At 40.0% G+C, this 26,374-nt stretch overlaps 1 protein-coding gene across 7 annotated transcripts in view; it reads right to left on the reverse strand.

Annotated features, from left to right (window-relative positions):
• The window catches only part of ADGRB3 (adhesion G protein-coupled receptor B3), a 1,417,427-nt gene that overhangs the window by 865,431 nt on the left and 525,622 nt on the right, over window positions 1-26,374 (reverse strand). For all 7 annotated transcript variants that reach the window (XM_077289969.1, XM_077289967.1, XM_077289968.1 and 4 more), the window contains one exon: window positions 23,440-23,604. In XM_077289969.1, the coding sequence (XP_077146084.1) occupies window positions 23,440-23,604 (165 nt within the window). The remainder of the gene's footprint in view (window positions 1-23,439; window positions 23,605-26,374) is intronic.

The raw sequence follows: 26,374 nt of genomic DNA on the forward strand, positions 1-26,374 counted from the left end.
TTTTGACTTTGTTGTCTCGTATTTACCAGGTTCAAAGAATGTGAAGGCCGATGCTCTTTCCAGGAGCTTTGTGCCTGATGCTCCTGGAGTCGCTGAACCTGTTGGTATTCTTAAGGATGGTATTATCTTGTCAGCTATTTCTCCAGATCTGCGACGTGTGTTGCAGAGATTTCAGGCTGATAGGCCTGATTCTTGTCCACCTGACAGACTGTTTGTGCCTGATAAGTGGACCAGCAGAGTCATTTCCGAGGTTCATTCCTCGGTGTTGGCAGGTCACCCAGGAATTTTTGGCACCAGAGATCTGGTGGCCAGATCCTTTTGGTGGCCTTCCTTGTCTAGGGATGTGCGGTCATTTGTACAGTCCTGTGGGACTTGTGCTCGAGCTAAGCCTTGCTGTTCTCGTGCCAGCGGGTTGCTCTTGCCCTTGCCTGTCCCTAAGAGACCTTGGACACATATCTCCATGGATTTCATTTCTGATCTTCCGGTGTCTCAGGGCATGTCTGTTATCTGGGTGATATGTGATCGCTTCTCCAAGATGGTCCATTTGGTTCCTTTGCCTAAACTGCCTTCCTCTTCCGATCTGGTTCCTGTGTTTTTCCAGAACGTGGTTCGTTTGCACGGCATCCCTGAGAATATTGTGTCAGACAGAGGATCCCAGTTCGTTTCCAGATTCTGGCGATCCTTTTGTAGTAGGATGGGCATTGACTTGTCGTTTTCGTCTGCTTTCCATCCTCAGACTAATGGACAGACAGAGCGAACTAATCAGACTTTGGAGGCTTATTTGAGGTGTTTTGTCTCTGCTGATCAGGACGATTGGGTGACCTTCTTGCCGTTAGCTGAGTTTGCCCTTAATAATCGGGCTAGTTCCGCCACCTTGGTTTCGCCGTTTTTCTGCAACTCTGGTTTCCACCCTCGTTTTTCTTCGGGTCATGTGGAACCTTCTGACTGCCCTGGAGTGGATTCTGTGGTGGATAGGTTGCAGCGGATCTGGAATCTTGTGGTGGACAACTTGAAGTTGTCACAGGAGAGGGCTCAGCGCTTTGCCAACCGCCGCCGCGGTGTGGGTCCCCGACTACGTGTTGGGGATTTGGTGTGGCGTTCTTTCCGCTTTGTTCCTATGAAGGTTTCCTCTCCCAAATTTAAACCTCGTTTTATTGGTCCTTACAAGATATTGGAAATTCTTAATCCTGTATCCTTTTGCCTGGATCTTCCTGTGTCGTTTGCTATCCACAACGTGTTTCATAGGTCCTTGTTGCGGCGGTACGTTGTGCCTGTGGTTCCTTCTGCTGAGCCTCCTGCTCCGGTGTTGGTTGAGGGCGAGTTGGAGTACGTGGTGGAGAAGATCTTGGATTCTTGTCTCTCCAGGCGGAGGCTTCAGTACCTGGTCAAGTGGAAGGGCTATGGTCAGGAAGATAATTCCTGGGTGGTCGCCTCTGATGTTCATGCGGCCGATTTAGTTCGTGCCTTTCACGCCGCTCATCCTGATCGCCCTGGTGGTCGTGGTGAGGGTTCGGTGACCCCTCACTAAGGGGGGGGTACTGTTGTGATTTTGCTTTTTGCTCCCTCTAGTGGTCATTAGTGATTTGACTCTGGAGCGTCTGTCTTTTCCTATATCCTCACCTGGGCCGTTAGTTCAGGGGCGTTGCTATATAAGCTCCCTGGACCTTCAGTTCAATGCCTGGCATCGTTGAAATCAGAGCTAATCTGTTGTGCTCTTGTCCTCTGATCCTGGTTCCTGTTTTTCAAGCTAAGTCTGCTTCCTTAATTTTTGCTTTTGTTTTGTTTGGTATTTTTGTCCAGCTTGTTCCTATCTGTATCCTGACCTTTGCTGGAAGCTCTAGGGGGCTGGTGTTCTCCCCCCGGACCGTTAGACGGTTCGGGGGTTCTTGAATCTCCAGCGTGGATTTTTATAGGGTTTTTGTTGACCAGATAAGTTATCTTGCTATATTCTGCTATTAGTAAGCTGGCCTCTCTTTGCTGAACCTGGTTCATTTCTGTGTTTGTCATTTCCTCTTACCTCACCATTATTATTTGTGGGGGGCTTGTATCTTGCTTTGGGGTCCCTTTCTCTGGAGGCAAGAGAGGTCTTTGTTTTCTTCTCCTAGGGGTAGTTAGATTCTCCGGCTGGCGCGAGTCATCTAGCGATCACCGTAGGCATGATCCCCGGCTACTTCTAGTGTTGGCGTTAGGAGTAGCTATTTGGTCAACCCAGTTACCACAGCCCTATGAGCTGGATTTTTGTATCTTGCAGACTTACACGTTCCTCTGAGACCCTGTCCACTGGGGTCATAACACATAATACCAGCTACTATTACAAATTAAATTGTCAGACAGCTGCATACATCATATTGCCAGCCTTATCGCATGGAAAACTAAAGACTAGGGCATGGTCACCAATTTGTAGCTTGGGTGCCGCATGGAGCTTTCAGATTCATAAAGTGGGACTCATAGCTGTCTGCTAGCTTGGTGCATTAACACCAGGTCTAGTAAACAGATATGAAGCACAGTTCACCACATGGTGAGAAACAGAAGAGAACATCTGAATGGCAGGGAAAGTGGAGTGAGGGAGTAAATAAATTAGTAAGATAGAGGTAAGATAATTAGACATGGGTGGACACATGGATGTTTGGGTCCAGCAGGTTCGGTCGCACAGTTGCAAAAAGTTTGGGTTCGGGTACCAGAACAGTACCCAACCTGGACCCCATTCACTTGAATAGGGGGCCCGAACATCCAGTATTTGCCATCCTGACATGTGCATGGCAGCGCAGCAAACACTCTTTCTGATCGGCAGTGAAATCATCCCCGTTGGTCCAAGAGCAGCGGTTCCTACGCTGTCAAAAGACAGTGTGAGCGCTCAGCTGTGATCGGAGTTATAAACTTCACCTCCGGTCACTGGTGTCAGCAGATGGGACTACAGCTCACATCATCTGACACCTGCTGCTGCTAATAACAGTGAGAGCAGGAGTGGCTGATGGGTATATTCATTAGCCAGCTCCTGCACTGTAAATAAATAATAAAAAAACACTTGAAATAGATTACTCTGTTTGTAATGACTCTATATAATATATAAGTTTCACTTTTTGTATTGAAGAACTGAAATAAATTAACTTTTTGCTGATATTCTAATTTTGTGAGAAGCACCTGTAAATCTGTTCACAAATTGTTAGCTAGATAGGGCATACATATTCAGTAGCAATTTACATTGTCCGGTGCTGGACGAAGACCATTGCTGACTTTTCCAGGCCCATAAATGAAACTTGTGTCTCTTTATTAAACTGTTGCTTCCCTTACATTTTCTGAGTTTGGTTCCCTACAAAATAATGGTGGTGGGACATGAGCCAGTTTCTGTATATTTTAAGCATCTCTAAGAAACAGTGTTAATACGCTCCACAGATGTATTCAGGCCACAGACTTAGACATACTGGAACATGGTCATTGCCACGTTAAGGCTTTTACCTGAGCTCTGTAACATTGCCTGTCACCTGAGTAATACACATCACAGACCTCAACATTCTCTGGGACATATCCTGTAATTACTCCATTGTTGCTCAAAATCATGCAAAAGATACCTTGAGGAGGCTGCTTCCAAGTAAAATGAGGCCTGTACATGTTCCTTACATGTGTTTCAGGCCTGATAGACTGACCACAATACAGGCCTTCACTTGCATACTCTGTATTCCGAATTTAATGCTAATGCTTTTGTTGTCTTAGAGTCCAATTTACTGACATTGATCATACAGCTCCCCCAACTCCTGTATTATATTCACCTTACAGCGGGTTCACCGGCTATGACAGTGGTTCCATTGGGACCTGGTGGCAAAAATAAACTGTGCACCTTACAAAAAGCAAGTTTCACAGTACCTGGTTGCCCTCTGAAAATTAAAAGTGAGGACCGCATAATGACATGGCGATGGACATGGTGGTGGTGGCGGGCAAAGCCCAAAATTCTAATGCACATGTTTGCAATGGCATTTTAAAGGATTAGGGAATATGTATTCCACTTGCTAATTATTTGGCATGAAGCAGGGACCTCCCAAATGTAGGAGTGAGAGCTCTCCCAAATATATGATACAGGGTCACCTGAGGGCCTTTACCAAACTCAGGTTTCATGGCACCTGCTGGCACTCTGTAAATTGTAAGCGATTACCGCATAATGAAATGGCGGTGGACATAGTGGTGGTGGCAGGTAAAGCCCAAAATTCAAATGGCCATGTTTGAAATGGCATTGTAAAGGGATGGGAACTATGTATTCCACTATCTTGCTAACTATTTGGCATGACGGAGGGTCCTCCCAAATGTAGATGAGAGAGTCCTCACAAATGTTAACGGAAAAACTAAAGCCAAAACTTTCCTTGTGAACATACGCTTAAGTGGAGGTATAATTTTTTTGGAGGAATTTTTATTTAGCATTATATACATGTAAATGTGGAGGAAATAATGTTTCTTAGCATTTTCCCTTTTAAAAAAATTTTGATTTGGTATGTCATTTTAAAAATCCGTAAAACCGACGCAATAGTCTTACAACATTATTCCCAGATACCATATGTGAGTTAGAAAAGCATGCATTCTTGCTGGTCCCATTTAGTTTTAGCTCTTTTCCATCAATTTAAGCCTTTTTACCATGCCCCAGACCTGTTTGTTTGGTCCAGCAGAAAAATATTAGTTTTTTCTATTGATTTACTTTGGATTCGTTATTTGGTACGAATACACAGATATTAAAAATTATTTGTACTGATTTTCCCAAATCTGAATATTTTACTATTCGATCATCACTAGTTACCACCGATCAGAGCCAGTGCTTTTTGCGCTGTCACACAGATGACAGAGTGGGAAACACCGGATGTTCCGGCCCCCCATTCACCTGAATGGGGTCAGGGTTTGGGTTCGAGTTTGGGTACCGTTCTGGTACCTCGGACCAAACCTTTTTATAATGTTCGGCCGAACCCGCCGGACCCGAACATCCATGGGTTCACCCATCACTAGTCCTCATGCAAAAAGAATCTGCATGTAGGCATACCATTAAAATATATCCTGTATCATTACAGTGTAGAAAGAATGCAGTTATCTGTAAAACATATGAAATTTAAAGAATTTACTGTATAATTCCAAGGTGAAAAGTGGATGGAAAGCGGATGATAGTTAATGTTAAAGTGGAAGAGCATACATATATAGTCAAAACAGAAAATAATCAAATGAAACATGGACATGGACACAATCACTGTATCAATATGGCATAAACCAGTGTTCCCCAAGTCCGGTCCTCAAGAGCCACCAACAAGTCCTGTTTTCAGGATTTCCTTAGTATTGCACAGGTGGTGGAATTATTGCCTGTGCAATACTAAGGAAATCCTGAAAACATGACCTGTTGTGGCTCTTGAGGACTGGACTTGGGGAACACTGGCATAAACGAAGAAGGCATTTAGGTACTTTAAAAATCATAACCTGACAAAGATGGGGATGCTGCAATAAATTAAAGGCTACATAAATCTCCAATTGAAGTTTAAGAGTGTTGCACATTCCGTGAGTAAGACTACATTAACCATGTGAAAATGAGAACTTAAAACACATATATTAGTGTTTGCCACAAAATAATGTCTTCAAACATGTTTGTTTCAATAAAGGTAAAGTGCAAAAACTCTTTAACTCCTTCACTACCTATGATGTATAGGTTCGTCATAGGTCTTGTATCCCCCTTTAGGGAGAGCTTCTGTGCTGAGACAGCATCTTTTCCAGCACAAGTCAGCTGATTTGATCAGCTGTCATTTGCCCCTAACAGCTGATTCACCTGTGGTTAACATGTTCAATCTCTGACAGTGGTATTTAGCATGATCACGCAGGAAACATGCCACAAACACCGACCATCAGCACACCTGTCACATGATCGCGGAGTGCTGATAGGTTGGCATGACAACTAGGGTCTGCAGGTTGTCATTGCTAATCTGCATCTTATCTGCTGAACGCCACAGGTTGGTGTTCATAGCAGATTATCATTTTTGCTACTTATAGCAAGGCCTTCTATGTGTTTCAAAAGCGATCAAAACTTTGCAGCTTCAAGTCTCCTAAGGAGACTATTGAACCAAGTAAAACATTGAAAAAACTTCTTAAAAATATAAAAAAAACCAAAAATTATAAAAGTTCAAATCACCCTTCTTTTGTCCCGTTGAAAATAAAACAATAAAAAATACACATATTTGGTATCACTGCATTCAGAAACACTTGATCTATCAAAATATAGAAATAATTAATTAATGAAATCGGTTAACAGCATAACAACAAAAAAATTCAAAGTGACAGAATTACAGTTTTTTTTATCTCAGCAACATTGCAAGAAAATTCAATAATAGGAGATCAAAACATCTTATCTACCTGAAAATGGTATGAACAAAAATCTCTGCTAGGCATGCAAAAAATAAGTCTTCACCTAATCTCAGATCCCGAAAGTTGGAGGCGCTACAATTCTCGGAAAATGGCGCCATATGTTTTTTAATTTTTTCACAAACTTTGAATGTTTTTTTACCACTTAAATAAGAAATAATATATACTTGCTTGGTTTCTGAGAACTTGTAATGACCTGGAGAATCATAATAGCAGAACAGTTTTAGCATTTAGTGACCATGGTAAAAAAATAATTGTGAAATTGCACTTATTTTGCAATTTCATCCCACTAGTTATTTTTTCCCATTTTCCAGTACACTATTTGATAAAATCAATGGTGTCTTTCAAAAGTATAACTAATCCCACAAAAAACAGACGTCCTCCGAACACCAAAGAAAAAGACAGTCGACCGCTATAGCTCCAAGCCTCTTCAAGGAAATCTAAATGGAAATGTCACTGGCAATGCCCAGCAACAAACTGGAAGTTATAAACACCCCACTCCAGGTGTGTCAACTAGAGCCAGGGGAAGGTTGCCACTAGGTCCTAGAGTCAAAAGTACCAGGAAAAAGTCTGCAAAACAAACAGCTGAGACCTTCTGCAGTCAGAGGCAGAGTGATGGTCTGTAGCCTCTGATACACCGGTGACAATACTTTTCATTGAAACTATTCAGTGATTTCAAACCCAGAAGTTTGCTTCATTGTACTATGTGATGAGAGGAGTTAATTGGCCATTTTAAGGGGTGGGCTTTTGTGAATAACTATAGAGCGGGTGGGAGGTTGTCCACCTTATATCTACCAAAGGGTGTGGTCTGGGGTTTAAATAGTCAACATTCTGAGGCATTCAGTGTTCCGTAGTCCTGGAGAGTGGAACTAAAGTGCTATGTATATGGACAAGGAAGTTGAACCAGGGAATGTTGATTTCTTTCCTGAGCAAACAGATCTCCACAACAACATGAACTGAGCTGTATTTTTTTGTTTTTCCCAGTATGCCAAAAAGGTCATGTCTATTTTTTTGAGCCATCAGTGGTTTATGCCATATTTAAAAAAAACAAGCAGAAGAAATGTTCCTGCTTCTACCTCTGCGAGCAGCCGAGCTGATCTACATATATATACATATATATACAGTTAGGTCCATATATATTTGGACAGAGACAACATTTTTCTAATTTTGATTATAGACATTACCACAATGAATTTTAAACAAAACAATTCAGATGCAGTTGAAGTTCAGACTTTCAGCTTTCATTTGAGGGTATCCACATTAAAATTGGATGAAGATTTTAGGAGTTTCAGCTCCTTAACATGTGCCACCCTGTTTTTAAAGGGACCAAAAGTAATTGGACAGATTCAATAATTAAAAATAAAATTTTCATTTTTAGTACTTGGTTGAAAACCCTTTGTTGGCAATAACTGCCGGAAGTCTTGAACTCATGGACATCACCAGACGCTGTGTTTCCTCCTTTTTGATGCTCTGCCAGGCCTTAACAGCGGTGGTTTTCAGTTGCTGTTTGTTTATGGGCCTTTCTGTCTGAAGTTTAGTCTTTAACAAGTGAAATGCATGCTCAATTGGGTTGAGATCAGGTGACTGACTTGGCCATTCAAGAATATTCCACTTCTTTGCTTTAATAAACTCCTGGATTGCTTTGGCTTTATGTTTTGGGTCATTGTCCATCTGTAGTATGAAACGATGACCAATCAGTTTGGCTGCATTTGGCTGGATCTGAGCACACAGTATGTCTCTGAATACCTCAGAATTCATTCGGCTGCTTCTGTCCCGTGTCACATCATCAATAAACACTAGTGACCCAGTGCCACTGGCAGCCATGCATGCCCAAGCCATCACACTGCCTCCGCCGTGTTTTACAGATGATGTGGTATGCTTTGGATCATGAGCTGTACCACGCCTTTGCCATACTTTTCTCTTTCCATCATTCTGGTAGAGGTTGATCTTGGTTTCATCTGTCCAAAGAATGTTCTTCCAGAACTGTGCTGGCTTTTTTAGATGTTTTTTTTAGCAAAGTCCAGTCTAGCCTTTTTATTCTTGATGCTTATTAGTGGCTTGCACCGTGCAGTGAACCCTCTGTATTTACTTTCATGCAGTCTTCTCTTTATGGTAGATTTGGATATTGATACGCCGACCTCCTGGAGAGTTTATTCACTTGGTTGGCTGTTGTGAAGGGGTTTCTCTTCACCATGAAGATTATTCTGCGATCATCCACCACTGTTGTCTTCCGTGGGCGCCCAGGTCTTTTTGCATTGATGAGTTCACCAGTGCTTTCTTTCTTTCTCAGGATGTACCAAACTGTAGATTTTGCCACTCCTAATAAGGTAGCAATTTCTCGGATGGGTTTTTTCTGTTTTCACAGCTTAAGGATGGCTTGTTTCACCTGCACGGAGAGCTCCTTTGACCGCATGTTTACTTCACAGAAAAACCTTCCAAATGCAAGCACCACACCTCAAATCAACTCCAGGCCTTTTATCTGCTTAATTGAGAATTACATAACAAAGGGATTGCCCACAACTGTCCATGAAATAGCCTTGGAGTCAATTGTCCAATTACTTTTGGTCCCTTTAAAAACAGGGTGGCACATGTTAAAGAGCTGAAACGCCTAAACCCTTCATCCAATTTTAATGTGGATACCCTCAAATGAAAGCTGAAAGTCTGAACTTCAACTGCATCTGAATTGTTTTGTTTAAAATTCATTGTGGTAATGTCTATAACCAAAATTAGAAAAATGTTGTCTCTGTCCAAATATATATGGACCTAACTGTATATATATATACTGCTCAAAAAAATAAAGGGAACACTAAAATAAAATACAACATCCTAGATATCACTGAATTAATTATTCCAGTTGTAAATCTTTATTCATTATATGATGGAATGTGTTGAGAACAATAAAATCTAAATATTATCAATGTAAATCACTAATATCTCACGGAGGTCTGGAGTTGGAATGATGCTCAAACTCAAAGTGGAAAATAAAGTTACAGGCTGATTCAACTTCAGTGGAAATGCCTCAAGACAAGGAAATGATGCTCAGTAGTGTGTGGCCTCCACGTGCTTGTATGACCTCCCTACAATGCCTGGGCATACTCCTGATGAGGCGCCACAGATGATCTCCTGAGGGATCTTCTCCCAGACCATGACTAAAGCATCCGCCAACTCCTGGACAGTCTGTGGTGCAATGTGACATTGGTGGATGGTGCGAGACATGATGTCCCAGATATGTTCAATCGGATTCATGTCTGGGAAACAGGCGGGTCAGTCCACAGCTTCAATTCCTTCATCTTGCAGGAACTGCTGACACACTCGAGCCACATGAGGTCTGGCATTGTCTTGCATTAGGAGGAACCCAGGGCCAACTGCACCAGCATATGATCTCACAAGGGGTCTGAGGATCTCATCTCGGTACCTAATGGCAGTTAGGCTACCTCTGGTGAGCACATGGAGGGCTGTGTGGCCCTCCAAAGAAATACCACCCCACACCATTACTGACCCACTGCCAAACCGGTCATGCTGAAGGATGTTGCAGGCAGCAGATCGCTCTCCATGGCGTCTCCAGACACTGTCACGTATGTCACATGTGCTCAGTGTGAACCTGCTTTCATCTGTGAAGAGCACAGGGCGCCAGTGGTGAATTTGCCAATCCTGGTGTTCTGTGGCAAATGCCAATCTTCCTGCACAGTGTTGGGCTGTAAGCACAACCCCCATATGTTGACGTCGGGCACTCAGACGATCCTCATAGAGTTGGTTTCTAACTGTTTCTGCAGATACATGCACGTTTGTGGCCTGCTGGAGGTTATTTTGTAGGGCTCTGGCAGTGCTCCTCCTGTTCCTCCTTGCACAAAGGCTAAGGTAGCGGTCCTGCTGCTGGGTTGTTGCCCTCCTACGGCCTCCTTCACATTTCCTGTGTACTGGCCTGTCTCCTGGTAGCATCTCCAGCCTCTGGAAACTACGCTGACAGACACAGCAAACCTTCTTGCCACAGCTCGCATTGATGTGCCATCCTGGATGAGCTACACTACCTGAGCCACTTGTGTGGGTTGTAGAGTCTTTCTCATGCTACCACGAGTGTGAAAGAAGAACCAACATTCAAAAGTGACAAAAACATCAGCCAGAAAGAACTGGTCCTGAAATGTGGTCTGTGGTCCCCGCCTGCAGAACCATTTCTTTACTGAGTGTCCATTTGCACAACAGCATGTGAAATTGATTGTCAAACAGTGTTGCTTTCTAAGTGGACAGTTTGATTTCACAGAAGTTTGATTTACTTGGAGTTATATTCTGTTGTTTGAGTGTTTTCTTTATTTGTTTTGAGCAGTGTATATATTTATATATATATATAATATATATATATATACTGTATATACAGTATATACACATGGATGGGACGTAACTGTTCGCTCATTTTGAACAGAGAACTGTTTCCATCTATTTCAGCAGCTTGTAACACCCTTTGCAGTTAGAAATGCAGTTAATATGTCCATAGATAACAGCAGTACTTTAAGAAAATTAGCTTGAAAATTGTTTTTTTTATCTTGTTTGCTTTCTCATAGACAATAAAAAATCTTTTTTTTCTTCTCTTGCTTCCAAGATAACGCCATTGATGAAAAACTATCTAAGGTATATGCTGTTATATTTTGTTCCTTTTTGAGGCTGTAGGGTCATAAAATGGGGCTTCTGCTCTGCTATCCATCGTTTTAAACCTGGATAATTGTCTACAACAGAAGATTATAACAAAGTACTATAAGTAGTGTATAGCAGTAAAACACAAAAGGTCATTGCTGCTGAACTGTCAATGCCTAAGTTAGAAATACATTGAATGTTTTTCTTGCTCATAAATGTTAGTGTCACTAGGCGTAATTTCGGTACAGCTTAGAACAGGTGCAAAACTCTTTTTATGATATAAGAAATAATGCATTTCTTTATTACTTTCCCTGAATATGAAGTGAGTACATCTGCTATTTTTTCACCTTAACTAAAATTCAGAAGTTATTACCACATGTTGCTGTCCTAATCCATCCTCTGTAGGACCGACTGATATATGCCCTTGCCAGCTGGCCTCAATACCTACAAACAATTTCTGAAGGAAGATTATGATTATGCCCATGTGTTGTCATGGCTGTGTGCCAGTCATTTGGCCCTTTTGTTTCTAAATAGCTAGAAAGTGAACAAAGGCTAATAAAACAGCTAATCTATCTGCTTGTGTGATGCTTTTCCAGGTTATTATATGAATACAAGGCATGAAATCTAAGTATATAATTCACATACAATATAAAGCTGTTGGTCTAAATCTTTATGAATTTAAGCTAAGAGACTCTTAAAATTTGGAAAGCTTCTAAAATTATAACATAAAGTTGATGCTCATTTACTTGTACTTCTCCAGTATTCCTCTGAATGTCACAAGAAGCCATGAGAGTACTCTTAATAATGTATTTTTTTGCAGTATGCCAACTCACAAAAGCCAATAAACTAATGGAATGATTCGGTACGATAGGTCACACTATACAAGGACATGCTCCTATGTCTAAACTTTGTTGTGTCAACAGTAAATAGTAGCAGCTTGCATTATGCAATATGATAGAACTCATTCCAACACTAAATTTTATCTTGGACAGATATTCTCGCAGATGTAAAGGATGGCATTCATTTTTCATGTGTAGCTGATATTTTAAAAGAACCCCAATAATAAAGTTGTACATGAATATTATTCATAGTTTTGAGCATGCAATCTAAGCAGCATATTAAAATGCTTACTTGGTGGTATAAAGCTAAGAACCTGTCATTTATGAGCTCGAATGAAGAGCCATTCTGTAAAGCTGTGAAAAGTAAATATGCAAGGTAGGCAAAATCAACTGTTTGATAGGGTATCAGGAAGGGTATCTGTGGCAATTTCCGTGATGGCTTTGAATTGAAAGCAATGTGTCATTATAGCCAACACTCTTAAATCCATAAACATATTTATATATAAATATTTATATATATATATATATATATATATATATATATATATATACAGTTAGGTCCATATATATTTGGACAGAGACAACATTTTTCTAATTTTGGTTATAGACATTACCACAATGAATTTTAAACAAAACAATTCAGATGCAGTTGAAGTTCAGACTTTCAGCTTTCATTTGAGGGTATTCGCAATAAAATTGGATGAAGGGATTAGGAGTTTTAAGCCCTTAACATGTGCCACCCTGTTTTTAAAGGGACCAAAAGTAATTGGACAGATTCAATAATTTTAAATAAAATGTTCATTTTTAGTACATGGTTGAAAACCCTTTGTTGGCAATGACTGCCTGAAGTCTTGAACTCATGGACATCACCAGACGCTGTGTTTCCTCCTTTTTGATACTCTGCTAGGCCTTCACTGTAGTGGTTTTCAGTTGCTGTTTGTTTGTGGGCCTTTCTGTCTGAAGTTTAGTCTTTAACAAGTGACATGCATGCTCAATTGGGTTGAGATCAGGTGACTGACTTGGCCATTCAAGAATATTCCACTTCTTTGCTTTAATAAACTCCTGGGTTGCTTTGGCTTTATGTTTTGGGTCATTGTCCATCTGTAGTATGACACGACGACCAATCAGTTTGGCTGCATTTGGCTGGATCTGAGCACACAGGATGGCTCTGAATACCTCAGAATTCATTCAGCTGCTTCTGTCCTGTGTCACATCATCAATAAACACTTGTGACCCAGTGCCACTGGCAGCAATGCATGCCCAAGCCATCACACTGCCTCCGCCGTGTTTTACAGATGATGTGGTATGCTTTGGATCATGAGCTGTACCACGCCTTCGCCATACTTTTCTCTTTCCATCATTCTGGTAGAGGTTGATCTTGGTTTCATCTGTCCAAAGAATGTTCTTCCAGAACTGTGCTGGCTTTTTTAGATGTTTTTTAACAAAGTCCAGTCTCACCTTTTTCTTCTTGATGCTTATGAGTGGCTTGCACCGTGCAGTGAACCCTCTGTATTTACTTTCAAGCAGTCTTCTCTTTATGGTAGATTTGGATATTGATACGCCGACCTCCTGGAGAGTGTTGGTCACTTGGTTAGCTGTTGTGAAGGGGTTTCTCTTCACCATGGAGATTATTCTGCGATCATCCATCACTGTTGTCTTCTGTGGACGCCCAGGTCTTTTTGCATTGATAACTTCACCAGTGCTTTCTTTGTTTCTCAGGATGTACCAAACTGTAGATTTTGCCACTCCTAATATTGTAGCAATTTCTCGGATGTTTTTTTTTCTGTTTTTGCAGCTTAAGGATGGCTTGTTTCACCTGCATGAAGAGCTCCTTTGACCGCATGTTTACTTCACAGCAAAACCTTCCAAATGCAAGCACCACACCTCAAATCACCTCCAGGCCTCTTATCTACTTAATTGAGAATGACATAACGAAGGGATTGCCCACACCTGTCCATGACATAGCCTTGGAGTCAATTGTCCAATTACTTTTGGTCCCTTTAAAAACAGGGTGTCACATGTTAAGGAGCTGAAACTCCTACACCCTTCATCCAATTTTAATGTGGGTACCCTCAAATGAAAGCTGAAAGTCTGAACTTCAACTGCATCTGAATTGTTTTGTTTAAAATTCATTGTGGTAATGTCTATAACCAAAATTAGAAAAATGTTGTCTCTGTCCAAATATATATGGACCTAACTGTATATATATATGCACTGCTCAAAAAAATAAAGGGGATACTTAAACAACAGAATATAACTCCAAGGAAATCAAACTTCTGTGAAATCAAACTGTCCACTTAGGAAGCAACACTGTTTGACAATCAATTTCACATGCTGTTGTGCACATGGAATAGAAAACAGATGGAAATTATTGGCAATTATCAAGACACACTCAATAAAGGAGTGGTTCTCCAGGTGGGGATCACAGACCACATCTCAATACCAATGCTTTCTAGCTGATGTTTTGGTCACCTTTGAATGTTGGTTGTGCTTTCACACTCGTGGTAGCATGAGACAGACTCTACAACCCACACAAGTGGCTCAGGTAGTGCAGCTCATCCAGGATGGCACACCAATGTGAGCTGTGGCAAGAAGGTTTGCTGTGTCTGTCAGCGTAGCTTCCAGAGGCTGGAGGCACTACCAGGAGACAGGCCAGTACACCAGGAGACGTGGAGGAGTCCATAGGAGGGCAACAACCCAGCAGCAGGACCGCTACCTCAGCCTTTGTGCAAGGAGGAACAGGAGGAGCACTGCCAGAACCTTGCAAAATGACCTCCAGCAGGCCACAAACGTGCATGTATCTGCACAAACAGTTAGACACCGACTCCATGAGGATCGTCTGAGTGCCCGACATCAACAAATGGGGGTTGTGCCCACAGCCCAACACCGTGCAGGACTCTTGGCATTTGCCACAGAACACCAGGTTTGGCAAATTTGCCAATGGTGCCCTGTGCTCTTCACAGATGAAAGCAGGTTTACACTGAGCACATGTGACAGACATGACAGCGTCTGGAGACACCATGGAGAGCGATCTGCTGCCTGCAACATCCTTCAGCATGACCGGTTTGGCAGTGGGTCAGTAATGGTGTGGGGTGTCCTTTCTTTGGAGGGCTGCACAGCCCTCCTTGTGCTCACCAGAGGTAGTCTGACTGCCATAAGGTACTGAGATGAGATCCTCAGACCCCTTGTGAGACCATATGCTGGTGTGGTTGGCCCTGGGTTTCTCCTAATGCAGGACAATGCCAGACCTCATGTGGCTGGAGTGTGTCAGCAGTTCCTGCAAGATGAAGGCATTGAAGCTATGGACTGGCCCACCCATTCCCCAGACCAGAATCCGATTGAACACATCTGGGACATCATGTCTTGCCCCATCCACCAACGTCACATTGCACCACAGACTGTCCAGGAGTTGGTGGATGCTTTAGTCCAGATTTGGGAGGAGAACCCTCAGGAGACCATCCGCTGCCTCATCAGGAGCATGCTTAGGCATTGTAAGGAGGTCATGCAGGCACACTACTGAGCATCATTTCCTTGTCTTGAAGCATTTCCACTGAAGTTGGATTATTCTGTACCTTCATTTTCCACTTTGATTTTGAGCATCATTCCAACTCCGGACCTCCGTAGTTGTGATTTACATTGATCATTTTTAGGTTTTATTGTTCTCATCACATTCCACTATGTAATGAATAAAGATTTGCAGATTTTAGATTTTAGTGTTCCCTTTATTTTCTTGAGCAGTATAAATACGGTGCTCAAAAAATTAAAAGGAAAACAATACATCTCCAAGTCAATCGCATTTCTGTGAAATCAATCTGTCTAGTTTTGAAGGAACACGGATTATGAATCAGTTTCTCCTTTTGTTGTGCAAATGGAACAGATAGCAGGTAGAAATGATAGGCAATTAGCAAGACAACCCCTATTAATGTGTGGTTCTGCAGGAGACCGTTTCTCTGTTCTCATCCTTTTTGGCTTTTGTTTTGGTCACTTTTGCATTTTGTCATTGCTCTCACCTTTAGTGATACAGTACAGTAGTACTGCGGTAGGCGGTGTCTACTGTTATGATCCTAGTGGCAAGGATCGCAGGTCGGACTAGCTAAGTCACTGAACAGACTACTAGCTCTGGGGAAGTGGTAACTAGATTGACCGCAACCTGATCCTATCCGCAAACAACTATAGGCAGCCATGGAACGTTACCTAAAAATCCTAGACGTCTCTTCACGGCCTGAGAAACTGACTATTCCTGGAGGGAAAGAAAGTCCTCTCTTGCCTCAGTGGAATGACCCCAAAGATATAGAATAGCCCCCCACAAATATTAATGATGAGTTAAGGGGAAAGCACAAACGCAGAGATGAAATCAGATTTAGCAAATGAGGCCCGCTAATACTAGATAGCAGAAAATAGGAAGGGAACTGTGCGGTCAATAAAAAACCCTATTCAAAATATCCACGCAGAGATTGCTCGAGCCCCCACACCAACTAACGGTGCGAGGGAAGCATCTCCGTACCCCAGAGCTTACCAGCAAAAATAAATCACATATTAGCAAGCTGGACTAGACTCATCATACACAGAAATCATATTGCAGGCAGATGAGCAAAAAATATTCAAACAGAACTTAGCTTATCCTGAAGAGGCAGAAAACGGGATAATCAGGAGTAATCAGAATAGCACTGAATACATTGACAGCCGGCAACAAGTGGAAGTGAAGCAGAGCTAAATAGGAGCCTCCCTGGTGAATAACGAGGCAGCTGATCCAGCCAGACCCGCAGGATAATAAACCAAACCACCAGGGGGAGCCAAAAAACCAAAGTCACACAATACCATCTGTGACCACAAGAGGGAGCCTGAAAACGGAGTTCACAACAGTCTACGGTACAACCCACAGAAGTTTCTCAGGTAGTGCAGCTTATCTAGGATGGCACATCAATGCGAGTTGTGGCAAGAAGGGTAGCTGTGTCTATCATCACAGTGTCCAGGGCCTGGAGCAGATACCTGGAAACAGGCCAGGACACCAGGAGATGTGTAGGGGGCTGTAGGAGGGCAACAACTCAGCAGCAGGACCGCTACCTACTCTTTTGTGCAAGGAAGAACAGGAGGAGCAGTGCCAGTGCCCTGCAAAATGACCTCCAGCAGGCCACTAACATCCATGAGTCTGCTTAAATTGACATAACCATGAGTGTGGAATGAGGACCCAATGTTCATAAGTAGGTGTTGTGCTTACAGCCAAACACCGTGCAGAGCAACTTGCATTTGCAAGGGAACACAAAGATTGGCAGATTCAACATAGGCAGCCTGTGCTCTTCACGGATGATAGAATGTTCACATTGAGCACATGTGACAGAGTCTGGAGATGCCGTGGAGAATGTTCTTCTGCCTGCAAAATCCTCCAGCATTACCGATTTGACAGTGGGTCAGTAATTGTGTGGGAAGGCATTTCTTTGTAGGTCTGCACAGTCCTCCATGTGCTAGCCAAAGGTACCCTGACTGAAATTAGGTATTGGGATGAGATCCTCCTCCTCTTTACTGGCCCAGCCACAGCCCTGACCTAAACCCAATTGAGCATCTCTAGACAGACCTGAAAATGGCTGTCCACCAAACGTTCACCATCCAACCTGATGGAACTGGAGAGGATCTGCAAATCCAGGTATGAAAAACTTGTTGCATCATTCCCAAGAAGACTCATGGCTGTACTAGCTCAAAAGTGTGCTTCTACTCAATACTGAGCAAAGGGTCTGAATACTTATGACCATGTGATATTTCAGTTTTTCTTTTTTAATAAATTTGCAATATTACTTCATTTCTGTTTTTTCAGTCAAGATGGGGTGCAGAGTGTACATTAATGAGAAAAAATGAACTGTTTTGAATTTACCAAATGGCTGCAATGAAACAAAGATTGAAAAAGTTAAAGGGGTCTGAATATTTTCCGGACCCACTGTATAATGTATATACAGTATATGGCTGCACTCAGAATTTTTCAACCCCCATTGCAAATCAGGTTTATTAGCGAAATTTACCGTATATACTCGAGTATAAGCCGAGATTTTCAGCCCAAATTTTTGGGCTGAAAGTGCCCCTCTCGGCTTATACTCGAGTCACGGTCTGTGGCAGAGTCGGCGGGTGAGGGGGAGAGAGCGCTGAGGCATACTTACCTAGTCCTGGCGATCCTGACGCTCCCCCTGCCCGTCACACTGTCTTCGGGTGCCGCAGCTCTTCCCCTGTACAGCAGTCACGTGGGACCGCTCATTAGAGAAATGAATATTCATTTCTCTAATCAGCGGTGCCGGTGACCGCTGATAGAGGAAGAGGCTGCGGCACCCGTAGACCAGCTGTCCGGGGGAAGGAGCGGGACGCCGGGAGCAGGTAAGTATCGCATATTTACCTGTCCACGATCCACACGCCGGGCGCCGCTCTGTCTTCCCGGCATCTCTCCGCTCTGACTGTTCAGGTCAGAGGGCGCGATGACGCATATAGTGTGCGCGCCGCCCTCTGCCTGATCAGTCAGTGCAGAGAGACGCCGGGACCGGACGCTGGGGAGCTGCAAGCAAGAGAGGTGAATATGTGTTTTGTTTTTTTTATTGCAGCAGCGTTATATATGGCACAGATTTATGTGGAGCATCTATGGGGCCAAACTGAACGCTGCAGAGCATTCCATATGGGGCAAGTTTATAATGAGCATCTATGGGGCCAAACTGAACGGTGCAGAGCATATAGGGCACAGCTATATAAGGAGCATCTATGGGGCCAAACTGAACGGTGCAGAGCATATAGGGCACAGCTTTATAAGGAGCATCTATGGGGCCAAACTGAACGGTGCAGAGCATATATGGCACAGCTTTATAAGGAGCATCTATGGGGCCAAACTGAACGGTGCAGAGCATATAGGGCACAGCTTTATAATGAGCATCTATGGGGCCAAACTGAACGGTGCAGAGCATATAGGGCACAGCTTTATGTGGAGCATCTATGGGGCCAAACTGAACGGTGCAGAGCATATATGGCACAGCTTTATAATGAGCATCTATGGGGCCAAACTGAACGGTGCAGAGCATATATGGCACAGCTTTATATGGAGCATCTATAGGGCCATAATGAACGGTGCAGAGCATTCTATATGGCACAGCTATATATGGATAATATATGGGGCAATAATCAATGGTATGGAGCATTATATATGGCACAGCTTTATATGGAGCATCTATGGGGCAATAATGAATGGTATGGAGCATCTATTTTTATTTTTGAAATTCACCGGTAGCTGCTGCATTTTCCACCCTAGGCTTATACTCGAGTCAATAAGTTTTCCCAGTTTTTTGTGGCAAAATTAGGGGGGTCGGCTTATACTCGGGTCGGCTTATACTCGAGTATATACGGTAAAAACTTTCTAATTAACTAATTAATCAAGAACAATGTATAAAGCTCAACATAACATATGACTTATTCTTCCAAATTCAATAGAAAATGTTACTTTAGGACTAAGTTCACACATTGAATTTTTGATGCGTTTGTTTTATGCAGGTTAAAAACTGCTTTCACAGCACTAGAAAAAGCTGTGAGATTTCAGAAATCTTTAAAAAGAGTGATAAAGTGATTAAGGTGACGTTATTCTTTGGGTTGGTACAATTACAGCAATACCAGATTTATATTTTTATACTTTACTAATATCCCACAGTAAAAAATGTTTTTTTTGTTTTTTTTTATAAAAAACAGGTTTCTTTGTTGAAATTTTCGGAGAGCTGTAACTTTTTTATTTTTTGGCAAACAGCTGTAGGAGAGCTTTTACCCAACAAGTTGGAGATTTTTTAGATACAGAATAAACATAAACCAGTAATTAAATTTGTGTTGTTATTTTTTATTTTTTGGGATATTTACTGTGCATTAATCTGTGCAGATTTATTGTTTGGGTCAGTACAATTACAGTGATATCACATTTGTATACGTTTTTTATTCTTTGCTACTCTTACAAAGTAAAAACCATATTTTACAAAAATTGATTTGCTTTTGCATTGTCATATTCTGAGACGTGCAATTTTTTAATTTTTTTTTGTCAAATGAGCCATATTAGGGCTTGTTTTTGCAGAACATTTTGACATTTTAATTTATGAAATTTGTCTTTTTGATCGCTTTTTATTAATTTTTTTATCTGTGTCATTATGATGAAAAGCATTAATTTTGGTGTCTTAATATGGTGTTTGCCGTACGGATAAATAATGTGGCAGTTTTATAGATCAGGTCATTCGGGTCGCGGCAATACAATTATGTATTTTTTTATTTATTTTAATGCTGTGTTTGAGTCATAATGGCTTTTTGTGACTTGTGTAGACTTTTTTGTGTGCTACTTATTTACACATTTAACATTTTATTTTTTTTATTTTTCACTTAGTCCTACTTTGGGACTTTGTTACTTTGACCCTGCTGTTCTGTTAGGTCAAAAATGACCGTTTTTGAAATTCTATAATGTTATAAAAATTCAGCGTGTGATTCTGAGACTTGAGGCTCCCTGACTTTTCGTCATTAGGGGGGTACTCTCTGTGGGAATTTTTTTTTTTTTAATTTTTGTTTACTTTATTTGGTACAATTTTTTTTTACACTTGTACTGTTCGGTCAAAAATGACCGATAGGCCTTTATTCAGCTCTCCAGAAAATTTTTGACAAAAATAAAGGTGCTATCACCTCATTTTGAACTATATATTGCATCTACTACTATTTATCAATGTATCTGACTACTTTTGGTCAGAACAGATTTACACATACCAACATTTTCAAGTTGCGATACAGCCGACGGATTCGCTTCCAGTATAGCTATGCGCAATTTATTTCACTGTTTTTTATTTACCCTGCTGTTCATATAGATCTAGTTCCATTCAGTTGTCAACATTTCATATTGTAAATCATGATTTTCTGATTTTCCATGTGTTTGCTGGTTGTACAGTATTACACAGTTATACAGTATTATAAATCTAATATTATGTGTTGCAAATGTGCAAAATACTTGCGCAAGCGTCATGTAAATTATACATGTGATCAATGCAAGTAATACATTGATCGCATTTATCATTTGTTTTTGACAAAAAACCTTTTTTTTTTTGAAAAGTTTGTATATAGTTTAGAATAAAGAAAAGTTTTTATGTGCAATATGAAGCAAATATTGCAAAAAATGTTAATTTATTTGATTCAAAAAATAAAAGTTTTTGATTTAATTTTTCATCTGATTATTGAAAACCATGTTCACATACAGTAAAACAATGCAACAGGTAATCAAATAACACTTGAATTAGGTACAAATCACAACTTTGTTAGGTCCGGTCAAAAATGACCGGGAACAGTATAAGTGTATAAAAAACAACGTTTTTTGCCATTTTATAGAGAAAAAAGCTTTTTTTTTTTTTTTTGCCTTTGAAAAAAGTATATCTACATAATGTTTGATATTATTACTTATAGTTAACATTTAGATCAAGATTTTTTTTTTATCTGCAAAAATAATCAATTTTTACAAAAATCGAAAAAATACCATGTTCCCTTTTGGATATAAAAAAAATATAAAACAAGCTTTGTATTTATTTTTTTTCTGGTATTTGAACAACCATCTTCACAAGCAATATAATAGTGCAAAAACTGTTTAAAAAAACCACTTAGATTAGCTAAAAATGATTATTTTATAAGGACGGTCAAAAATGACCGGGAACAGTACAAGTGTATGTGAAATCTAAACAGAACAGCAGGGTTGATCTCTGGTCTCATGCACTGCAGTACTCCAGTACTACCGTGCATGAGACCTGACAGAGCCTGTTAAACCCTACTTATATCTGGATTTTGCGGGCCACCATATCCTGGGGTCATTAGATGACATCATGGTACCATAGCAAAGGCAAGAAAGAGAAAAAAGGCACTACCGTAAAAGCCCGCACACTACACCAAATAGTAATAATATAAAGCTTTATTAAGTACACCAAAACAGCAGAAAAAATGCATAAAACATAAGTAAAAACAGAGCAATAGCACCCCACTCCTGGACCCCCTATGCTGTGAGGGCACTACATCCACAATCCAAATGGTAAATAGAATGATGACAATAAATACATAATTACAAAAAATATCAACATGAATATAAATATACAATAGTAACCATACACAATCCCAATGGTTAATAGAATGATGACAATAAATACACAGTAACAAAAATATCAATATAAATATACAATAGTCACCATAAACATATATAGTAATGCCCCAAGAATAACAGATGGCAAAAGACCTCCTATAGCAATCATGAATATATTAAAAAAAAAAAAAAAAAAAAAAAAAGGGAAGCAAAGCGCAGCTAATATAGTGGCCAGCATAAATCCTGTTTGGACGAGTATATACCTATAGCCCAGTCAAAGTAATGGCCACGATAACAAATGCTATAGTTAACCCACCATAGCCCATGAAAGACAAATAGTAAGGCCCGCACAAAAAAGTAAGTGCAATAAAGGCCCTGTCATATGTGCAAATGGAGTCGCACAGATCTGAAGCTGCAAGCCATAATATAAATCAAGACCCAGACAAAATAAGAGGGAGATACCAACCAGAAGGGGGCCCCAGATGAAAGTAAGAGCGGGGTGCGACCCAACGCGTATCGCCGTAACCCGTACGGCTTCGTCAGGGGAAGATCACCATAGCAAAGATCGGCACCTGCAATTACTAGGGCGGGGGGGGTCGATCCCCTTTTAACCACTTATATAGCACTATCTGGATTTACAGCAGTATTTAAGGTGGTAATCAGCCCAATTCGGTTCCAAAGCTGGCCGGGGCCAATACCGCAGGGTGTCAGATGTCATGTATAGCTGTCACCCACAGGTATTTTGGCCACAGCGTTACACTATTCACTTATTCCTTTGGATAAGTGGTGAGGAATAATGCCCCTTAACAGCCGTTGTATTAATGCGTATTGGTGGTCGTTAAGGGATCAATAATAAAATAATGGTTTTATTAATATAAATTATGATTATTTTTAGGATTATTACAATTATTATAATTAGTGATAGTAGTATTATCAAAGCATATATATTTACTTTCTATTTAACAAGACTTGAATACTATAAGTCTTGTAGTATTATCATACATCATTTTTGGATCTCATTCTCCATTATTTTCCTCTTGCTGTACTTAACAACACACCACCGTTACTTTTTTTTAAGACTGTAGCAATCCTGATATAGTTATAATTGGACAAATAGGTACTTATAAAGAATGGGCTACAAGAATAAGGTTACAAAGAACTTTTAAGTTACAAAGCAACTATGACAAGAGAGAAAAGAACAACAGAAACATAAAGATATTTATTTTGCTTTGTATCATATATTTAAACATTTAATTGGGTTGTAGAAAAAATATATAACATACAGTATATGTTCAACACAAAATAATACTCTTTTCATTTTCTAGGGATGTCAGTTTTCTTCTGACCCTATTATTCTTTGTTACAAGCACTTTTTTTGTCAAGATAAAGCAGCTGTGACTTATCTTTCAGGCAGATACTGTACAATCATCCATCACTTGACCAAACATTGTAGCTTTAACACTAAAATATATATATATATAAATATATGTCCATTCATCTCACCAGGGCAAAGAGCAATATTGCAAGGCTTATGCTGAATTTCTGGTCCACCGCACAGTCTTCCCCCATATTGTGGAGGAGTGCAGGTCCTTGTTCTTGTTCTTTGGCCTTTTCCACATGTAAAGGAACATAAACTCCAAGGTGACCATTCCTCCCAAATTCCATTTACTGCAATAGAGAAAAGATATTACACTATAACACAATAAATAATAATAATAATAATAATAATAATAATAATAATAATAATAATACAACTAGTTTTAAATCAATGGAAGCAAATTACTGGAAAGTGTTAATATATTTCAGATCTATAAAATATAGCAATACAGTTATTATACATAATTAATGAAACAATGTAAGTACTGCATGAGAAGCAGTACACTAATCTACAGCCAAATTGGTTCAGTCATAGTAATCATTAAACGCAACTAATTTTGGGGTGCCGAAAACAAAAATACTTAAATTGGTTCTAATTTTCCAAGGGTGGTTATATAAGACAGTCTTTAATGCAACTTTAGGGGCAGATTGTTTCTTCATTATTGCACCATCAGTATTACATAATCAGTAGTCTATTGAGCTATCAGTATTGCATCATCTAAGAGTGACCACTAGAAACCTGCTGTCTCATACCTGATGATTCAATCCTAACTAAAACTAAATCACTTGGCTATAAATACTCCATCTTTCCATGACACAGCATTATTTTTTAGGCTTTTAGCCTTTTTTGATAAAAGTAAAATCAGAAATGTCTCGCATTTACGTTAACAAAGCAGATAATTTCTACTAAGCATGTGGCAAAGTGACCCTTGTGTCACCAAAGCAAAACTTGACTCTCTTGGTTAGAAAAACCTACAACCTATATTTTTGCTGCAGATCAGAAGACAAGGACAAAAGTTGGATGCCATACATATATTGTAATAGATGTGCACAAATTATGCAATAGTTGAATGGGAAAAGGCAATCTATTCATTTTACAGTCCCCAATAGTCTGGAAGGAGCCAACCAATCATAATACCAATTACTTTTTCTGCATATGCATTCCAATCATAATTCACAATAGTGTTTCAATATGTTACAGTCAATTTATATAGCTTTAATACATTTTTATTTTAACTAAGAATATGTTTACAAGATTAATAAAGTTTACATTTCTATGCCTTCTCTATACAATATATTTAGCAGTAAAATGGAAGCTCTTTGATAACATGGAAACAGGAGCCAATTGCCAGTTTTCATTGGGTTGTTTGGGTACAGCACACCTAAATCATTAAGAAAACTTATAAAAATTTTAAACCAGTGTTATTGCTGTACTGTTATGTTTGGCTGTTATATCATGTAACCTTACATAAAGTATTCTTATAGTATATCCAGAACTTCAAAACATGACAACATTTCATTTTTTTCTGAAATACACATAGAGCAGATGGCTGTGCTTATTTCAACTCCAAATTTTTACAGCATTATTTCCAATTGAAGATCATAAAGGGTTTGTCCACTTGAAAAAAAAGATTCATTATGTGTGCTTCAAATATAAACAATGGTTGATATCAGTGCCATTTCCAGATTCAGCAAATCCCTTTCTGGCTTGTGCTTGACACAGTAGAGAGTTTTCTTTGAAGACATATAACCAGTACTGTATGTGTGAACGGGTCTGGCTATCTGGCTCATTTCAATTAGTCATTGTCCTTCTTTATCGAAGCCCATGCATACACAGAGGAGATTGATTCATTTACTTGTTTTAACGACGGAGTCTGACAGCTTTCTTTAGGTTTAGGCAAAGCACTGGTCACAAGCTGACTTAGTAATCTCTTTCCTGTGTTGAACACAAGCCACAAATTGAGCTGTGTAGTGTTATGTGGATTCTGTCAGTGGTGGCCTGGCAGTGCCAACATGGCTACCATGGACAGAATGGTGCAAGCTACTTTTTTTTGCTAGATCCCAGAAATTGGTCTGGCCTTAACACGTTAGTTGCTGTATGAAGATCTGAATTTATACAGGGGCCCTTGGGTTGTGGCCACAGAGTAAGCTGCTGGCCTGTGGTGCTGGCTGGCAGAAGAGATGGTCCAGTAGCAAGGTCATAACCATGAAGGTGATGCGAGGCCAAAATCGTCAGGAGAGTTGTCAAAAAACTGAGTCGAGGCCTAAATAAGCAATACAAGGAAGCTGTACAGTACTTCACTGAATCAAGTTATAACTGACATTGGACAGCAGGATATCAATATCTATTATAACAAAAAGTTTACTGAGTCATATGCAAAAGGGTTGTTAAACTTCAAATTTTCACAGATAGGACATTAAATGTTGCCCATTTAATGGTTGTAGTGATATGCTCGGATCTTCAGAGAGAGATAATCTATACCTACTCTCCACTACAAATAACTGATACAAATATCTGAACATAAAACAAAAAAAAAACAGATAATCAATTACTTATCAAGGATACAGAATTTTGAACTCCAGCTTTCAATAGGTAAATAATATTTATTAAAGACTCTACTAGAGATTATAAATAATCATTCTGGCTGTACTGAAAGTCAGAAATGTCATTGCTAACATATTCCATTTTCAGTAAGGTTAATAATTAAAGATTCAGCCTCTTTGTGATCATGCAAAATTTTTCAAATCTGACATACGTCACTTTCAGTGGTAATTATTCTGGAATATTTTAAAATATTCAAGCAATTTTGAAAATAGTTTTACATTTGTGTGCATAAATATTAGATTTATGCATGCATGCATGCAAGTATCAAAATATCAGAAATGTAACAAAAAATTGCGATAACTGAACTTTGATTGTTTATACCCTTAAAGAGTATCTGATATACCTTATCTAAGCAATCTGCTTCTTTCTCTGTCGGGACTGAACATTCATTTTCAAAGTTCTCTATTCACATGTGAAATCTGTCTTTAGTGAGGACCGACTTTTTTTCAGCTCCTC

Source organism: Ranitomeya variabilis, chromosome 2, assembly GCF_051348905.1.
Source record: "Ranitomeya variabilis isolate aRanVar5 chromosome 2, aRanVar5.hap1, whole genome shotgun sequence".
NCBI classification, from domain to species: domain Eukaryota; kingdom Metazoa; phylum Chordata; class Amphibia; order Anura; family Dendrobatidae; genus Ranitomeya; species Ranitomeya variabilis.